The sequence below is a fragment of the Lacerta agilis genome, chromosome 3, assembly GCF_009819535.1.
Source record: "Lacerta agilis isolate rLacAgi1 chromosome 3, rLacAgi1.pri, whole genome shotgun sequence".
NCBI lineage: Eukaryota > Metazoa > Chordata > Lepidosauria > Squamata > Lacertidae > Lacerta > Lacerta agilis.
Window position 1 is genome coordinate 95671556 of NC_046314.1, and position 18885 is coordinate 95690440.

Consider the following 18885-nt stretch of genomic DNA (forward strand, 5'->3'; position numbering starts at 1 on the left):
CATGACTGGGAGGATAAATTCTGCAGCGTTCAGTTTCTTCTAAGCTCTGCTTGTGATTGTGTGTGACCCAGAGATTGCAGTTCGTAACAAACTTTGAATTTGGCTTGTTGGGAAAATAATTTGTCACAATCTCTGGTTCACTTGAAATGACAAGTCATCCCTCCATTGGGGGGGGGGAGGTTGCACTAGATGAGCCTTGGGGTCCCTTCCAACTCTTCAATTCTATGATTCTAAGATTAGGGAGAAATGAAGGTAAATGCTGCAAATGGTGCCTTCCTGCCCACTAGTTTTGTACAAACTGGTTCACAACACCTGCAGTTTTTTTTCAAGAGGTAGAATGGGCTTTCTTTCCATTTATAAATATATTTCAGGGCCCTCACCAAACATGATGAATGTCTAAAGTTTTTTCTCTTGTGTTATGTTCACTTAATGCAGAGTGAACTTAGTCCACCTATGCTAATAGAACACCCCCTGAGATGTCTCGTTCTGTGTGCTCAAGTGCATGCTGGGATGTGGAGGCGGAATGGGTTCTCACTTGTTAACCAAGTAAGTATTGAACATTTATTTGCCCGTCTTTCTGTATATATCTGAGAGTCACGGGGCAATCTGAGATACTATTGCATAAGGAGTTAATTGTCCTAGATCAATAGCTCACAGCATAGCTGTGTGTTATGCTTCCTAGAGAGAGAAAGACATGGTGGGGGGGGGGACCTGTGTGCTCCCTTTTTTTCTGGGTCTTCAAATATTTCTGTCCTCGTATGGTTGCTAAACATGTTTACCAAGAAGCAAGTCAAGTTGAACTCTGATTTCTTGTTCTACCCTGTATGTACATTGAACAAGAAAGGTAAATTTCTATGTTCCTGTAAACTGTCATGCAAGATCTGTTTATGTATATAAACATTGTAAATAGATATAATCATTTTTCATCCAAATGGATTTTTTAAAAAAATAGTAGGAAAATACTAAGCTGCAGGCAACTTATGCTAGACCCAGAAGTTCCTGATCAATGAGTTGGGAATGCAGCAAGCATTAGTTTTTCATTATATTAATTTTTATTCTCAGACTAGGTCAGAAGTACACGTTCCTGTCAATTTAGATTAGCAGATTAAGAATCCACCATTTAACAATGCAGATCTGCATGTAATGCCAAACCATGAATTAGGACTACATGCGCAAGCTAGAATGAGTCAAAGTGAAGTCTCAGGCTTGTGCATTCCTCCTTGGGTGTTGGAGAGAAGGACTTTTGCCGTGCTTACTTTCAGTTTTCACAAACCCTGTGTTGTCATTATGTACAAACCAGAGACAATGGCTTAAAACAAGCTAGCTTCAACAATGGGTTATGAAAGTGGCTTGTAGAAAGTAGCGAGAGTTTGCTTTAAATCATGGCTTGTATGTAATTACGAGACGAGATTTACGAAAATCGGAAGTAAACCCAGCAGAAGTTCTTCTCCCAGCTGTGTGGCAGAAGGAGAGGGGAGGTTGGGGTGAGCATGAAAGGCTTTTTTCAGGTTCATTCTGGTTATACAGATCTCTTTCTGATCTGTATCTTGTATTTCATATGAATTATCTATTCAATTATGAAAAACTTATCTTTGCTCCTCCTCAGATATACTACTATCATAATGTGAAATGCAGACGAGAGATGTTTGACAAAGATATAGTAATGCTTCAGGTAACATTAATGTCATTTTGATGTATGTGTGCTCTTTCCTACTGCCTGAATATGGTTGTTTAAAGGACCCTGAGATGTCACTACTGTGATTGCTTTCTTTAGAAAGGTGGTTTCTTAAGCTGCTTTCTCACATTTTCATATTTGTTTTGAGATGTTTAGAAAATAATTCATTATTTAGGTTCTGTTTATGTGGCTGAAGGATCCCCAGTATTGTAGTGTTTTATGCCTAGATGCATATTTTGCTTCTCTACTTGATTTCAAACTCAGCATGTCCTGAACCTGAGGCTTGATGCTTCAGTAAAAATCCTCACATACTTGTATGTAAGAGGTGTATGGATTTCTGCGACTTGTCCTCCTACATCTAAAATCCATGTGTTTACTTTGGAGAAGTCTCTCATTGTTTTTTCAGTTAAGGAAGCTGTCATGTTTGGCTTATGAACATGTTGTATATTTGAAAAGGCATCTGTCAGTGTTGCTACTTATTCTTAAAATGGACAAAAATTAAAAGGGCTGTTTTGTTAAGTCCTGTGTTGCTTCCTAGGCAAAGTCTAATGAAGATTTGTGTTCATAAATTAAGAAATATTTCCAGCATTGCATAGTTTGTCACACTATAGTATCCATGTTTCCAAAACAAGCATGGAAAGCTTATTTTTAAAAGGTGGAAACATGTCTTATTTTCACCTAGTCAGTATAATAAATACATTTAAAATTTCTTTAGACAGGTGCATCCATGATGGATCCAAATCACTTCCTGATGATAATGCTGAGTCGCTTTGAACTTTATCAGATATTTAGTACTCCGGATTATGGCAAAAGATTCAGTTCTGAAAATTCCAATAAGGTAAGCTATGAGCTGTTGAAAGTTATGTATTATTTTTTTAAAAAATGCTGCTAATGGATTACTGTACATTGGACTTACTTTATCATATGAAATCTATTGCATATTTGTAAAAGTTTTCCTCATACAATGGCTGCATTCACACGTAATGCTAGTGGACGCTTGGGTTGCGAATGCGAACCGTGCAGGAGGCGCGTTCGCAACCCATGCCACTGCGTCTGTGCATGACGCAAATTGGCACTTATGTGCAAAGCGCTGAAACCTTAAAGTAACCCGTTCTGGTACTTCCGGGTTCGGCATGTTCGTATCCTGAAAACGCGCAACCCGCAGCGAATGGAACCCGAGGTATGACTGTACTGTGGTTTGTTAAACAAACCACCAGTTCTGCCATAGACAAGCCAACTAGCTGTGGCTGGTTTCTCCAAAGCTTGGTTTGTTTTCCATCTCTTCTTGCCTCATGCCTCTATAGCTTGACACATGTCTGGAGTGGTATAACCGAGCGAAGTTTGGTTAAGCAAGACAGTTTTCTTCAGACATAGAGTCAAACCATAATTCGTATGGCTTTGCTTCATGCTTACCAGAAAATGAACCATGGTTAGTCTGCTGGGCTGGGTTTGGATGTTCAGACGAACTATACTTTGCCTATACAATCACGGCTGAATGTTCTGTGTAAACCAGGCCACTGAATATATTTTTCCTTTTCTTTCAGGATGTGGTTCAACAAAATAATACACTTATTGAAGAAATGTTGTACCTAATTATAATTATTGTTGGTAAGTTTGAAGTCTATTTCAGTTTATGTGTTATGGATTGGATGGGTTTGGAAACCAGGAGTGTGCACTGACCACAAAATTATGGTTTGGATCCTAATTCAGCACTTCAGAAATCAGTTTGCCTTGACCTGAAGCAATTTGTAGCTGACCAATTCAGCTAAGTTCCACCTCAGACCTGCTCCATTCATCTGCTATTCACTAGTGGGAAATGAAAAAATGGCTTTCACTTCTTTCTTTTTGACAGAACTAGGTGAAATTTACAGGCACCCTCCAGAGAATATGATACCCACAGAATTATAGAAAATATATGAAAATGTTTTAACTGTTAGTGGGTGGAATTGAATGGAATTTGTAGGCACGTCACCCATTTAGAAGGCAAATATTGTGCCAAACTTCATAAGCTCAGCTGAATAAGTTTTCTTGCAGGGGTAGCCATTACAGTTTTAGGGTGTGCAAAAAACCCCACACCCCTAACGTGACCTTCCCTAGTGGTTTGTGGGCAATTGCTCTAAAAATTGGAGACCCAAGGTAAGTTTCCTTAGGTAAGATGAATGTCAAATTGGAGACAACTAGGTCCAAGGACTTCTGTGCTAGGCATCTTTTTAAAATTTGATTTGGCAATGGGAAGAACTAAAAGGGATTTGCTTTCTGGGTAAATAATTCCTTCTGATTACAACCCTGACCTGTCAGTCGCAATGGAGCACTCCCTTGGTGTTCTTCACCACTCTGGTGTTTGCTCTCTCATCAGCCCACCCTGTCAGTATGGTAAGCTTAGATATATTGCTTTTGCTTTCAAGCAAGCCCTTGTCTGCAGCATTTTTCAATGTCTGGATCTCCATGGCACACCAGCCATGCTTTCTTTTCTTCTGTGCATAATCTGCATAGTGGCTTAATGTGTCTTTATCCAGCCAGGCAGAAAACATAACATATGAATGGTTAATAAAAGGAATTGATCCCTGTTTGCTGTAATTATGGATATATTTTGCAGGAGAGAGATTTATCCCTGGTGTTGGACAAGTCACTGCTACAGATGAAATCAAGAGGGAGATCATTCATCAACTGAGCATCAGACCCATGGCACACAGTGAATTAGTAAAAGCATTGCCTGAAGATGTGAGAATCACTAAAAAAATACGTTCAATGCAGTGGATGAAAGAACTTTTGGAATTGTGATTGGCTTCTGTGGAGATGGGAGGAGAGGTTCAGTTTTCATGGCAGGCGTAGAGAAAACTGTTCTTATGGGACACAATGTCTTTCCAGCCTATAGGCTTTTGTGTTGTTCTTTGGCTCTTTCCTACAATTTAATGCTGCCTAGAAATCTGTCAATACCGTGTGTTAAACTTTCTTAGCAACTTGAAGTCATTTTGCTGCTGTTGGGAGTGCAGACATGGTGAGAGAGCTTGCAGCACCATGAGGGGGAAATGGATGTTTGGTGAGGGGTGTGTGCAGAAACATGGATAGAGCTAGTCATCAAATTGTTTTGTATCTGCATTGCTGCATCCTAACAGGGATATATATATAGCGGTGAGCTCTGACCGCTGTGGAAGGTCAAACAACAGGAAAGTGGGCAATCAGAGCAGAAATTGTGGTATCCTACCACATTTGCAAGTTAGGGTAGAGAGCATGATCCTGAGATAGAACCAAAGTATCCTTTCAGATTGGTAAATTTTGATGGTGATTATAGATATACCAGTGTTCTAGGGGAAATATTTGGGAAGTAGTTGCTAGTCATTGGCCTGTCCAGTGATTTTCTGTTCCTTTTTTAAATTATTCAGGAGAACAAGGAGACTGGGATGGAAAGTGTGATCGAAGCAGTTGCCTGTTTCAAGTAATGTCCTTTCTGCAATCGTATTTCTAAATGTGTAAAATAACAACAAAGCATAGCCTTCTTGTCCCGTCCCCCCCAATTTCTTCATAATGAGTTACCAGGATGGGTTACACAATTTAAAGATACATCATCATGCAACAGATTGCTCAAGGCTATTCTTAACTCCATTCATAAGACAGTAAATGCTTTGAATGAACTGTTCTCAACATACATAATCACGGGCAAATCTGACGTGTATAGGAACCTGTTAACAGACTTCATCAAAATTCTTATTTTCTGTGGGAACACTGTTTGCCAAAAGTAGTTGTTGACAAACAAACCCTTCTTTTCTAATGTGTATACAAATTTGTGAAAAAAGGGTGACATCCAACATAGCCACAGATACTATCTGCTCCCACCTCAGGGTTTCTCCTTCTGGCAGGTTGGGGTTTCCCTTGAACATATTTTGGGGGTGAATGAGGGCTGGAGAAGGGAGAGGAGAAACCAACTGCAGAAGCAGATTTTAATTATACAAGCAAGTCGGCATCACTGGATTTTGCTTAAAAAAATATTACATACAAAAAAGAACTTCAAAAGGGTGTGCCACGTTCGCCTTTTGCAGGAAAAAATAAAAATAAAAGCTAACCAATTAATTATGTTCTAAACTTTTGTGGATTAAAATCCATGTCATCAGATGCAATATTCTTCTGATGAAGTGGACCTCTAATCCTCAAAGGTTTTTGCCATAATAAGTTTGTTCATTTTTAAGATGCTACAGGACTCTTTGTTATATAGAAGGAAATCAAGGAAGGAAGGACTCCTGTAAAGGGAAGCAATAGCTGTCTCTCTTCCTGCCTGCACACCCACCAGAAAGAAACCGTATATCAATCCATTAAGAGAGTACTACTGGTGCTTCTAGTGCAGTAGTTAAAAGGATAAAACAAGGCCTGAATAGGCTAGTATCCCTCATTCTTGAGTTTTCAAAGGGCTTGCAATTTAAAATACATGGAACCTTTTTAGAAGCAATGTTCAGTTATTAAGGTGTGAATTCTAAGTGTTCTGTTTGTGTTTTAGGAAACCAGGACTAACAGGCAGAGGATTGTATGAGCTGAAACCAGAATGTGCTAAATACTTCAATTTATATTTCTATCATTTTTCAAGGGCAGAGCAATCCAAGGTAACAATGAAATATAAATATCGGTAAATTGTAACATTCTCTGCCTGAGCTTTTCAACTAGCTGTATTGCCCTCTTTCTCATTCAGTTCCTCCTAGCGTGCCAAGAATGTCTGCCTCTACCTAACTCCTTAATGAAATCACATGTGCAACTCTTACTTTCCCTAAACCCAGAGTGATCTTTCTTTGTCCTTCACAAAAGCTATAATATTGGGTTGCATTCTAGTGTTGCACTGGTCAACCTGAACTCAAGATGCTAACGCTCTATCCTAACTGTGCTGTGCACTAAAATTCTGCAGAGACTTCTCTGCTGTTAAGTACAGCCTCAGGTCCTTTCATTTTGCATTAAATTCCAAAAGATAAGTTTACAGCAATAAATCAAACTTTATGAAATTCCTAACTTGTAACACTGACTGGAAGGTCTCGTTTTCAGAACTAGAGATCTTCCGTCAAAGGTTTGAATAGGTTGCTCAAATCAATATCCAGAATTAAGCTTCGTTTCCCGCTTAAGTCTCTGGCCTCAAGCCTTTGAAGGTTCCTCATTTGTCTACCCATTACTTGTCATCAGCACACAACAGTTCCTTTGCCTATGTGATGCTTGTGCCCAGGCCTCCTTTGTTTTTCTTATTGCCCCTTCCATCCCATTTCCTTCAGACTTCTGCATTTAACTGAAAAAGGGAATTGAAAATATAAAGGTGCGGGTTGGAAAACTTAGCACATACAAGCACTTTTGGATTCCTGTTGATCCATCTGATATGACCAAATAATCAGATACTGTTTGATCTGCCAGTGGCTTGGCATTGGGTTTTGGCTGAACCACATTTCTGTTAGCAGGAAAACCTTGAAAGTAATACTGGGAAATATCAAAAGATAAAGCTTCTTGCATTGCCTATCACTACTTCTTGGAATCCATGCCAGGCAACAAAATGTAAAAACCCAGATGTAAACTGAGGCCTCCTACAAAAATAAACAAAACTGCTAACAAATCAGTCTTTTATAACAATGAAGCCTGAGTCAGAGCTGTAGGATTATTGTAGCACTCAATGTAATGCAGAAAAATAGAGGAGGGAAGTAAATGGCAATGTCTGTTAATTTTGCAGAAATTGTTGCCTTCAGCATTTGGAAAATTAAAAATATACATATTTCTTTTTTTATAAGGCGGAGGAAGCCCAAAGGAAAATAAGGCGACAAAACCGGGAAGATACAGGTACCTGTCTTGCTATTGTATGAAAGTATTTTCAGTTGTCTCTGCTTTTTAAGATGTCATCAAAAATCAAGCTGGCACTGAGCTTGATTCAAGATATAAGAAATTTGCAACAATGTGTAAGGTAAAGGTAAAGGGACCCCTGACCATTAGGTCCAGTCGTGGCCGACTCTGGGATTGCGGCGCTCATCTCATGTTAATAGCCGAGGGAGCCAGTGTACAGCTTCCGGGTCATGTGGCCAGCATGACTAAGCCACTTCTGGCGAACCAGAGCAGTACACGGAAACGCCATTTACCTTCCTACCGGAGTGATACCTATTTATCTACTTGCACTTTGACGTGCTTTCGAACTGCTAGGTGGGCATGAGCTGGGACCAAGCAACGGGAGCTCACCTGGGGATTTGAACCGCCGACCTTCTGATCAGCAAGCCCTAGGCTCTGTGGTTTAACCCACAATGTGGATTAAATGTGTACATTCTTGCAAAAAAAAAAAGTTAGAAATTTTCTTCCTGCTTGTAATGGGTTATAGAAAATGAAGGCTATGGAAAGACTGACTTTGAGATTTGCAACAACAAATACTGCACATCAGAATGGTGTGGCTGCTCCTTCATACTTGGATCCTTTGCTGTCCAGAATTGTTTTGATAGTTGAAATCCCATGAAGTTCCTGTGTTAGTTCCACCAGCTCTTATAAGAAGTGGAGAGGTGACATGAAAACATTGCATATGATCTGAAGGAGCGTCTCCACCCCCATCGTTCTGCCCGGACACTGAGGTCTAGTGCCAAGGGCCTTCTGGCGGTTCCCTCGCTACGAGAAGCCAAGTTACAGGGAACTAGGCAGAGGGCCTTCTCGGTAGTGGCACCCGCCCTGTGGAACGCCCTCCCACCAGATGTCAAAGAGAAAAACAACTACGAGACTTTTAGAAAACACCTGAATGCAGCCCTGTTTAGGGAAGCTTTTAATATTTAATATATTATTGCATTTAATATTCTGTTGGAAGCCACCCAGAGTGGCTGGGGAAACCCAGCCAGATGGGCAGGGTATAAATTATTATTATTATTATTATTATTATTATTATTATTATTATTATTATTATCATCATCATCATCTGTGCCACATGATTTCATTCATCGGCAGTTCCTAGGAACAGCATAGGATCCAGATATGGGGGCCCAACAAAACTGCTTTGATTCTCTAAGATCAGGAAATAGGCTGCAGTCATACCCACTTACCTGAGAGTAAACCCCACTAAACTCAGTGAGTAGATGTGCTTGAAAGAACAAAATCTCCCGATTTTTTTTTGTCATCTTGAAGGTTCCATGACATATTCTTAAATATTTGATATACATTTCAAAGTTTGCTGCAGCAGGGCTACACAATATTTCATTAATTTATTTCTGTTTCAGCTCTCCCACCTCCTGTTCTACCTCCATTCTGCCCTCTGTTTGAAAGCCTGATCAATATTCTGCAGTGTGACGTCATGTTGTGCATTATGAGGACGATACTGCAATGGGCAGTAGAGCATAATGGTTATGCCTGGTCGGAGTCCATGCTTCAAAGGGTGTGTTTCAGCTTTAAACTCCAGCTGTTGTTAATTCACTTATAAATATTAGCAAATCTTATAGAAAGCTTTTCCTAGAAATATAAACTCTAAGCATGTTATTTTTTTGCTTAGGTTCTGCACTTGACTGGAATGGCCTTGCAAGAAGAAAAACAACACATTGAGAATGCTGATGAAGATAATGTAATAACATTTACTTTCAGTCAGAAGATCTCAAGTAGGTTGATAGTTGTATATGCATTGCAAACTTTGATTTTTCCCATAGTACCTCCATTTATGCTCTGCTAAAATAATTGCATCTGAAAAGCTATTTATTAAACATGATACTGGAACTAACTTTAATGCTGCAGTTATTTAAGAAAATGCAAACTTTCACTAGTACAAAAGTGAACAAGAATAGTATGTCTGTTTTTTCATGTGTTGTGACAGAAGCATTGGCTGTGTTTGTATGCAACAATAAGCCAGACTTTCTCGCTTATCATGGTTTTCTGTACATGAACAGTGGGCTCCTGTGGACTGCCCAATTGCTTCATTTGTCCCCTGATGTGAGCAAAGTAAACAAACCAGGGTTTTCCATTTCACCCAAACTGGGATCTAATGCTGTTCCTTAACAAGCCACCAGACAACCTTGAATCATGGTTTGTTGGCCTGCTGATAGTAGTTTTCTAGGGAGCAACAAACCATTATTTCCTCTGGCATAATGGAAAGCCAAGGTTTCCGGGTTTGTTTATCTTGCTCTTACAGGAAGGAATTGAAGCAGGAATGATCAGGCCACAGGCACCAGCAAGCCACTCATTGACAGCAAACCACAATATTATGCAAATAGGGCCCTTATGTTTATTAGCATCCTTAATTGCCCTTCTGCCAGTTTGACATCAAAGGCAGTTTACAGGTACCAGACCTGTAAAACTAAAACACAAGAATAAAATTATACAAAGCACAGCATCTTATTGTATACAGTGGTACCTTGGTTTACAAACTTAATCCGTTCCGGGAGTCCGTTCTTAAACCAAAACCGTTCTTAAACCGAGGTGCGCTTTCCCTAATGCAGCCTCCCACTGCCGGTGCTCTTCCACTGTTCTGATTCCGTTCTTAGACCAAGGTAAAGTTCTCAAACCAAGACACTATTTCCGGTTTTGCGGAGTTTGTAAACCAAATCGTTCTTAAACTGGACTGTTCTTAAACCGAGGTTGTACTGTATATGAATTCCTATTTCCTTTTGGGTAAAATTTAGTGTAAGGTGAGCAGAAAATCTGTTTCGGAGGGATCCCTATCCTTCCAGAGCAAATTTTGAAGGCACATGGGGGGTGAGGGAAGCTGAAGTCCCATTGTGTAAAAGGAAATCCATTCTGCTAACAGATGGACAAATTTGGATACACCCCTTTGTCTTTATGCCCAAGGGGTGCTTTACACACTGTTGTTTTTTAATAAGGAAACCTATTTTTTGTATGCTTGTGATAAATATAGCACAATATTTGACTCAGGCATGTAAATCAGAGAACAGATTGTGGCTCCCTGTGTAAAATGTACATTTGCCTCTGTGTAATGTTTGAAATGGTCTTCAGTTCCTCTGCTCTAATAATAATTAAACTATTGATACATTTTGCAATTCGGGGGGGGGGGGGAGGAAGCTTGAATGAAGGAGAAATGCACCACTTTCCTGGGATAGGATTTAAAAATAACATGTATCCTGTAAGTAAATATAGTTCCGCTATACTGAATTTAAGCTAACACAATGGAATCAAACAAATAGAGCAAACGTGTATAGTAAGTTGTTGCTGTTTCCTCTTACCCTTGTTTGAAACAGGGCCTGGTGATACACCCCACAATTCCCCAAGTATATTAGCAATGCTAGAAACTTTGCAAAATGCACCGCATCTGGAAGTCCACAAGGATATGATCAGATGGATACTAAAGGTAAATTGTGCTCCATTTTTTATACATCTTTATGGGTAATAGAGGAATGTTACAATATTTAAATAGCAAATAATATAAACTTCCTTGTTCCAGACTTTTAATGCTGTTAAGAAGCTCAGAGAGAGATCTTCTGCAAGTCCTGTATCGGAGACAGAGGGAAATATTATGGAAGAGGTAAAAATAAAACTTATTGAGTACGTAACCTAGTAGTGACCATTCATTATATACATCTATATGTTAATGGGCAGATTTAGGGGAATTTGTAGTGGGGGGAGGAGTTTATGTTACCCATGTTGATGGGGAACCTGTGCCCTAAGGGCCTAATCGGCAGTAGTAGTCAGTGGGGCAGCTGTTGCCTAGCAGGAGGGAAAGAGGGAGGGAAAGGTCAGCTTGGTGTATATGCACCAGTGGAGCCATTCTGATGCCCCCGGTGCATTAGCACCACACCAACCTTGCCACTGCCTTGCCCCTACAACTCCTGATAAGCAGAAGCAACACAAACAACAGGGTCAGATGAAGACCACCACCCTAGCAACTGTAACTGCTAGTCAGGCCTGGCACAGAGATATATTTGGCTCATGAGGCCATTTCTCATAAACCACATCCACGTATCCCACAGCTGGCATAATATTTGATGTCGGGGTGGGGCAAGTACAGAAAATTTGGGTTTTTTACGTCAAGACACTCGTAAATTGTGCAATCCATGCATAAATGAAGATCAGTTAAAATCAGCTGTGTTTGTTAATGTAACAACTTTGTAGAGCACACGAGATAAAGAAAAGGCTGAGAGAAAGAGAAAAGCTGAGATTGCCAGGCTGCGAAGAGAGAAGATCATGGCACAGATGTCTGAGATGCAGCGACACTTCATTGACGAGAACAAAGAGCTCTTCCAGCAGACTTTGGATGAACTTGAAACTTCTACCTCCAGAGTGCATGATAATAGGTAAGATGAAAGTGACAAGCAGTGTCTCTCCCTTTGTAATAGACACTTCACTTTGTCATTGTGCAACGGCATTTTCACTCAAGCCTGTGTTTATAATTTCTTAAGCCTGGATCCTAAGAGTGTCATGTGCAAACAGAAGAGTTTCCAATTCAGTGGAGGATGCTGCTGGAAGAAGGACAGGAGAGGAGGGAGCCCTTAAACATTCACAATGACTTCTACCAAAATAATATGGGATGCGCTTGTGTCTGCTTTGTGCTTTGAATTCTGGCACATCTAAACACTTTCAAGAGTGCTGCTTTTAACTGTGACGCTATGGAGAGCTCCTTAGATTAATTTTTTTAATTAAAAAAATAGGACTCTTCTTAAAGTTTTCTTAAGGCATATGCTGCATCATATCCAAATTAAAATGTTTGCATTGGCAGCGGCATAAGATGAACTGAACTTTTGCCTTAGTTTAGAAAACATTCCAGTGAAATACTTACTAATATCATTTGATTCTAGTCCTTCAGTTTCAGATACCAAGCTTACAGCTTTGGGTCCTGAGCAAACTAAAGTGACTCCACAGAGGCAAGTTGTTACCTGTATCTTATGCCAAGAAGAACAGGAGGTTAAGGTGGATAACAGAGCAATGGTGCTGGCAGCATTTGTTCAAAGATCGACAGTCTTGTCTAAAAACAGAAGTAAAGTGATTCCAGATCCTGGTAAGTAGAGGCAATATTGTGATACCGAATATCCATCTTTGTCGTTGTGTGTGATTTCGGTAGGTCTCCTAGATTTGAATAATAACTAGGAAGATTCTATTATTCTGTTCATCGTATGTGTTTATATAGTTTTAATTCTGTTAATGTTTAATTGTTTTTAATGGATTTCCCCCCTATGTTTTTGGTGATTATTGCTTTTATCTGTAAGCCACCTTGAGCCACATCAGGGCAAAAGGCAGGGTGTAAATAAATATATCATCATCATCAAATATTTAAAATCACCCTGGTTCTAGTTTAATACATAGGCCTTGGGCCACCAGGATTTTCCCAGTGGCTGAGTAGTGCATGTATATTAGTCATGAGCTACATGGGAAGTAATTTTTTTTTTTTTTAAAAAAATTGATTTAAGATGTTAATTCCTTAATAATTTAAAAGTATTTTAAAAATCGATGTGAATAAAATTTGCAGTTTTTCCTTCTAATGTTTTTTTCTTAAAATGCCTTTACATGCAGAAAAATATGATCCACTGTTCATGCACCCAGACCTGTCATGTGGAACATACACTGGTAGCTGTGGACACATTATGCATGCCCACTGCTGGCAAAGGTAACTTCCATTTTAAACATTTAAGAGATGTCAATTTAGCACACAGTTTTCCTCTGTGGTCTGATGCACTTGGCTAAGTGTTAATGTACAGCCACTCAAGTACCGATAATTCATGATGTCCCTGCCTGAGAAGTTGACCCCCCTTTTGATCATCTTCCAGAGCCCATGGCTGCATGTTACAGGCCTCTTAATGTTTTAGCTCTACATATAGTGCATATCTGCAGACTTATCAGAAGGTCAGGTGAAAATTAGGGTCCCTTTGGGCAGCAGACTGCCTACCTGTTAATGGGGCAGAGAAAAATTTTGAGACAGTGGTTTTATTTTGTAGCAGATCTCGATAACAGGAACGAAGCTTGGGAGCAAGAATTGGATGAAGGGAAGAAAAGGAAAGTGACTGACCAATCCTAGAGCAAATAAAAGCATTTTACCTATAACCACATCTACACCAGAAGAATGTTTAATTTTTCTTCTTACAAAAAGTTTCTGTAGTAAATTCCGTTTTGTCTCTTTCTATTTATTTTAACATTTTGAAGACAAATGTAAAGTATGGCTGAGAGAACACTCCATCTTTTTTTTAAAAAATGCTTCAACTTCACTGTTCATTAGCCCGAAATAAATTGAGCTGCTGCAGTATTGCCTAAGAAAAATTAAATTGAGTAAAGAACATTTGCACTCCGTGCCTCACTATTTCCTTTATTCCTCTAACCTTGGTGAAAGGAAACTCATGTGTTTTATCATTATTCTTCCCAAGTATGCATGCACTCCCCAAGCATATACTAATGTTAGGTTATGTATGCCCAGTTGTTTTTGACTTTGCTCATTGAGCTTATTTCTAAAGACGTGCCCAAATGGAAAGGTTTCGTCGCAGTGAATTCCCATTTTGAGACATGCTTCCTGCTGGTGATACTATTCTTGTATTGAAGTGTCCCATATTTGAGAGGTTCTGTATGCTGCATTTGGCTGGCCGGTACTGCAAACCTTTTAACAAGGACTTGACACGCTGGAGAAGATTTCTTTTGTGTTGATGATGGCAGCAAAGTAGCGTTCAGTGGCATCTTGTGGAATTCATTTTGCAAAGCTTTAACTCATGCTGCTCTCCAAAGGTATTTTGACGCCGTACAAGCAAAAGAGCAAAGGCGACAACAGAGATTGCGTGTGCACACAAGTTACGATGTAGAAAATGGTGAATTCCTTTGTCCCCTTTGTGAATGTTTAAGCAACACGGTCATCCCTCTACTTCCTCCCCCAAGGAGTTTATTTAACAGGTCAGTTACCTTTTCTTAGCTACTCCGTTGATTTGATTAAAAAACAACAACTAGTACTTCTTTCCTGAAGGATGGTGGGACCACCCAGAACTGATTTTGACAATCGGTCCCAAGAGCTGCAGGAAGGGGGGGGGGGCCTTAATAGAGGCAAAAATCACCTCTGTTAGTAGATGCCGCTTGTTTGTTCAAAAGATCTGGTGCAAGGGTCACAAATTGGATGCAACTGTGGAGAGTGTCTGATAGATGCTGGGTGTGTGCTGTGTTCTCTTTATTGTTGGGAAAACATCAGATATTCTTAATTTGACATCACAACTTATTAAAGATTTTTGTGTGGCTATGAAATGCTTAGTAGTCTTGAAATCATTCAGGGTGTCTTAACAGTCCTAGGCCAATCCTGGCAGTCCTACTCTCCTTTGAGGAGTATAGTTACAAGGGAATTTGCAGATAGGTATAGAAATGTATGTGTATAAATGTATACGCATATGTATACACAGGTATAAAGATAATATGTAAACAGCAAAGCCAAAGAGGGTATCATTTGGTGTTGATGCCTGCTTTTTATTGTTTTTGTCTATGTTATAGTAGCCTTGTATTTTTAACTTAATACCTTTTGGGCTGTGTTACATTTTAACATGTGTAATGGGAGAAAACAGACTCTATTGATTGCAGACTAGATGGGTAGACTGAAGCCTGCTGACAAATTCCAGTTCAAGAGTTTTATGATGAAGTGCTGCTGCAGTTGTCAGAACTATTAAGCCATGAAGTTGTATCAGTGGTGCCAGCAGAATACTATTTTATTTTAAAAGCATTTTATCTTGAATGTTTAAAAATGTTGTACATTAAGGGCAACATTAATGCTTTATGTTATCACAGATTATTGGGATATCTCTTAACATACGTAGACCTAATGTATCACTTGTGCTCTGTTGTAAAAGTTGTGCATGCTTTGTTTTGGTTTGCCCTAGCAAAAGCTGCAAAAGATTGGCAAAGCAAAGTCGCACGTGGCAAAACCTTAGCGCTGATAGGTAAACATCAGTAATCATATGCTTAATAGGTCAGAGAGCTGCATTAAAAGATTTGCTGTGCCAGAGTAGAATCCGTCACACTCGAACCTCTAATCCTCATGACATAGTTGTTTTTCTTCTGTTGAATGCTGGCTTCTGCATTATATGGCCACAGGAAATGACAAATACTTTTGGAGAAATTGAGACTAAGTCTCCTGAGGAAACAGCTCTTAACATAATCCATTTGATTTCTGATAGTAATCCATTGTGTTTGCTGCCTCCAAGTCTGAGATACAACATGTTTAACAACTAGTAGTGGTGGTTCAGAGAAAAAAAATGGATTGGATTCAGACCTGCTGTGACTTGGATCTAGCAGATACACCCACTGGAGAAAGGAGAGGAGCATTTTATTTTATTTTTGCTATTCCCTTTCCTGCACCACCTTCCATCTTGTTCCATAGGATGGGACACATCTGCAGGAAGCATGGGGGTCTTCAGGGCGAAGGGGGAATTGGCAAAAATCAACCTCTCTCTCCTTTCTGCCCATGGAAGCATCCATTTAGCAGAGTTCTGCTCCATGCAACTATAGATCCAACCCAAGATATTTATAAATGCTAGTATTAATTTATACTGGTATATTTTATACTGGTATATGAAAGGCTGGAGTATCTTTGGTCATTTCACAGAATCACAGAATCATAGTTGGAAGGGACCCAAAGGGTCTTCTAGTCAAACCCTCTCCAATGCAGGAATGCCAACTAAAGCATCCATGGCTGATGGCCAGCCAACCTCCCAAGGAAGGAAAGTCCACAACCTCCTGAGGGAGTCTGTTGCACTGCCATACAGTTCTTACCATCGGAAAGTTCTTCCTGATGTTTAGTCAGAATCTCATTTCTTGTAACTTGAATCCTCCATTGGTTCGGGTCCTACCCTCCAGAGCAGGAGAAAATAAGCTTGCTCAGTCTCCTCTTCTCCAGGCTAAAAACATACCCAATTCCATCAACTGTTCCTCATAATGCTTGGTTTAAGACCATTGATTTCCTACCACTGGTTGCATTGCTGGGTCTTAGCATTCTGTCTCTTGTTCACCCTGTAGCAGAGTTATGCAAGAGCACGATAGAAAAACAATTCAGGAAAATGGCTTTGGGAGGGAATGGAATGGAAGTGCATTGCCTCTCTCTTCCTGTCGCAGAGTTCTTGAATTAGTGAGGAAATCACCCGTGGGAATGCCCTGCTCATATAGGAATACTGCACAAGGCCTGTATTCCTGATGTCGGACTTGGGGGACTGTTGTATCGTTTATGTAAAAATATGACTTGAAAACACATATGTATATGTTTGTTCTTGACAGGTTAGATTTTTCAAGTCAACAAAATCTTGCTCAGTGGATAAGAACAGTATCTCAGCAAATCAAAGCTTTGTGTATGCTTCGAGATCAGGAAAGTGCTAGTAAGTGAATTCTGCTTACATTATCACAGTTCTCAGGAAAAGGTGATGAAAAATAGTGTTTGCTGTTCAGGTTCAGGGGATTTTTCCTTTGGGGTATCTAACTGGCAATGAGACTGTTCTGATGGTCTCTCTGTTGGCAAGAGTGCTTTTTTCTACAGTTTGTAGATTGCAGACATCATGAACAATAGTATTAACATGCCAGAAAAATAATGTATCATTCGCTTACCTTTCAGGTAAACCCTCTTGTAGTAGCTCAGAAAAAATGGATGAACTGCAACTACCTGAAGGGTTTAGACCAGAGTTCCAACCAAAGTATGTATCTGTTTATTAATAATGAACTTCAAATTGTCCTGCTACCAATTTAAATACAGTTTGTTCAGCATTAGCAGGCAAAGGGCATGTAAGAACTCTCTTATAAGCTACAAGACAAAATATACACATTTTGGCATTTTTAATTATAAAATGCATGTTGTGTTCATAACATTTACAGAAGCCAAATGGATAATATGTGAGTTTCTTGACTTGTCTTTTATTTCAGGATGAACAACTGTGGTTAAAAAAAAGCAAAACATCCAGACACTTGTGTGATATCCAGTCTTAGTCATACTCAGAGTAAATTATATTATTTTCAGTGGGTATATTCTGTGTATGACTGACATGGGATATCACCCAATGTTGTGTGTATGCAGAAGGAGACTCAGTTCAAAATCCTGATACTTAGATTTGCAATAAATCTAAATATTGATTTAAGTTCAGGCCAAAAATAGTGTGCAGTGGAGAGTGATAAAAGCACTCTGGAATACTTTGCAAAGGTTTTCAGGTAGTTACAAACCTAGGTCCAACAACTGAGGATAAGTTACCATTAAGGATGGTTAGTTTTACTCTGCATAAATGAATAAAATTGCCATCTAACAACAACAACAAAAATTAGCAAAAAGAGCATAGTCAAGATTATAAAGTAATTGTCCTCATCCCTTTCGGCACAACAGTATTACCAAATCAATGGACTTTTGCAGTATTTATTCACAGAAGTGAATACAGTGAGCAAGAGGTGTTCTGAAAAATACGGTTTAAAACTTTCCTAAACTATGAGATCCAAATAAACAAGGATGGCAGATAATCTAAAGGGCACATTAGCTGGGACAGAGACTGTGTCTAGGGCATGCTTGGCCTTTTAGACTAGGAATGTATTCCAGCCAATGTGTAGCTTCCCAAATTCATGCTTTAAACCTGTAGTTAATAGTATGTGTTCTTCACTTATTTAAGGAATCCGTATTCTGAAAGCATTAAGGAAATGCTGAAAACATTTGGCACTGCAACATACAAAGTGGGCCTGAAGGTTCACCCCAATGAAGACGATCTACGTGTACCTATAATGTGCTGGGGCAGTTGTGCATATACAATACAAACAATAGGTAACAAATTTACTATTCACTAAAATGTCGGCGCTCAGGGGAGCAAGATCCATTTAGGTGTTCTGCTACTCTCACTTAACTTATTATTTTTGCCCTCCACAGAACGGATTTTAGCAGATGAAGAGAAACCATTATTTGGACACCTATCTTGCAGACAGGTACGATGCCCCGACCAGCTAAAACTGAAGCACTGAGGGATATGTAGAGATAGTGAAATGAAAACTTTAACTCTTATTTTGGGTCCCCTATAGTTTTAGAAAAATAGCCATCTATTACAAAATAGCCACCTATTATAGATTATTAATATGTGTCACCTCCACAATTTCAGCAAAGCAAGGAAATTCCCAAAGGGCTTAATTTTCAATAAACTGAGGTTTGCTTTTGTTTGCTCGTTTGTTTGCCATACTTGCTTGCAACTGTGGTTATGTCCTCTTCCAGGATGACTGCCTTACTTCGTTGACTAGATTTGCAGCTGCACACTGGGCAGTTTCTTCACTCTCGGCAGTACAGGGTCACTTTGGCAGGCTTTTATCATGTAAGTTCAAGATCACTTCTC

General features: G+C 39.5%; 1 protein-coding gene across 3 annotated transcripts in view; it reads left to right on the forward strand.

Annotated features, from left to right (window-relative positions):
• Positions 1-18885, forward strand: part of UBR2 (ubiquitin protein ligase E3 component n-recognin 2) — a 54192-nt gene that overhangs the window by 22019 nt on the left and 13288 nt on the right. For 2 of the 3 annotated variants that reach the window (XM_033144848.1, XM_033144847.1), the window contains exons 17-37: positions 436-546; positions 1607-1672; positions 2391-2513; positions 3220-3283; positions 4272-4396; positions 5059-5111; positions 6165-6267; positions 7423-7471; positions 8875-9029; positions 9144-9246; positions 10837-10946; positions 11040-11120; positions 11708-11889; positions 12391-12590; positions 13103-13196; positions 14300-14461; positions 16817-16914; positions 17148-17226; positions 18181-18329; positions 18432-18487; positions 18768-18864. In XM_033144848.1, the coding sequence (XP_033000739.1) occupies positions 436-546; positions 1607-1672; positions 2391-2513; positions 3220-3283; positions 4272-4396; positions 5059-5111; positions 6165-6267; positions 7423-7471; positions 8875-9029; positions 9144-9246; positions 10837-10946; positions 11040-11120; positions 11708-11889; positions 12391-12590; positions 13103-13196; positions 14300-14461; positions 16817-16914; positions 17148-17226; positions 18181-18329; positions 18432-18487; positions 18768-18864 (2260 nt within the window). The remainder of the gene's footprint in view (positions 1-435; positions 547-1606; positions 1673-2390; positions 2514-3219; positions 3284-4271; positions 4397-5058; positions 5112-6164; positions 6268-7422; positions 7472-8874; positions 9030-9143; positions 9247-10836; positions 10947-11039; positions 11121-11707; positions 11890-12390; positions 12591-13102; positions 13197-14299; positions 14462-16816; positions 16915-17147; positions 17227-18180; positions 18330-18431; positions 18488-18767; positions 18865-18885) is intronic. The other variant, XM_033144849.1, reaches the window with a different exon arrangement.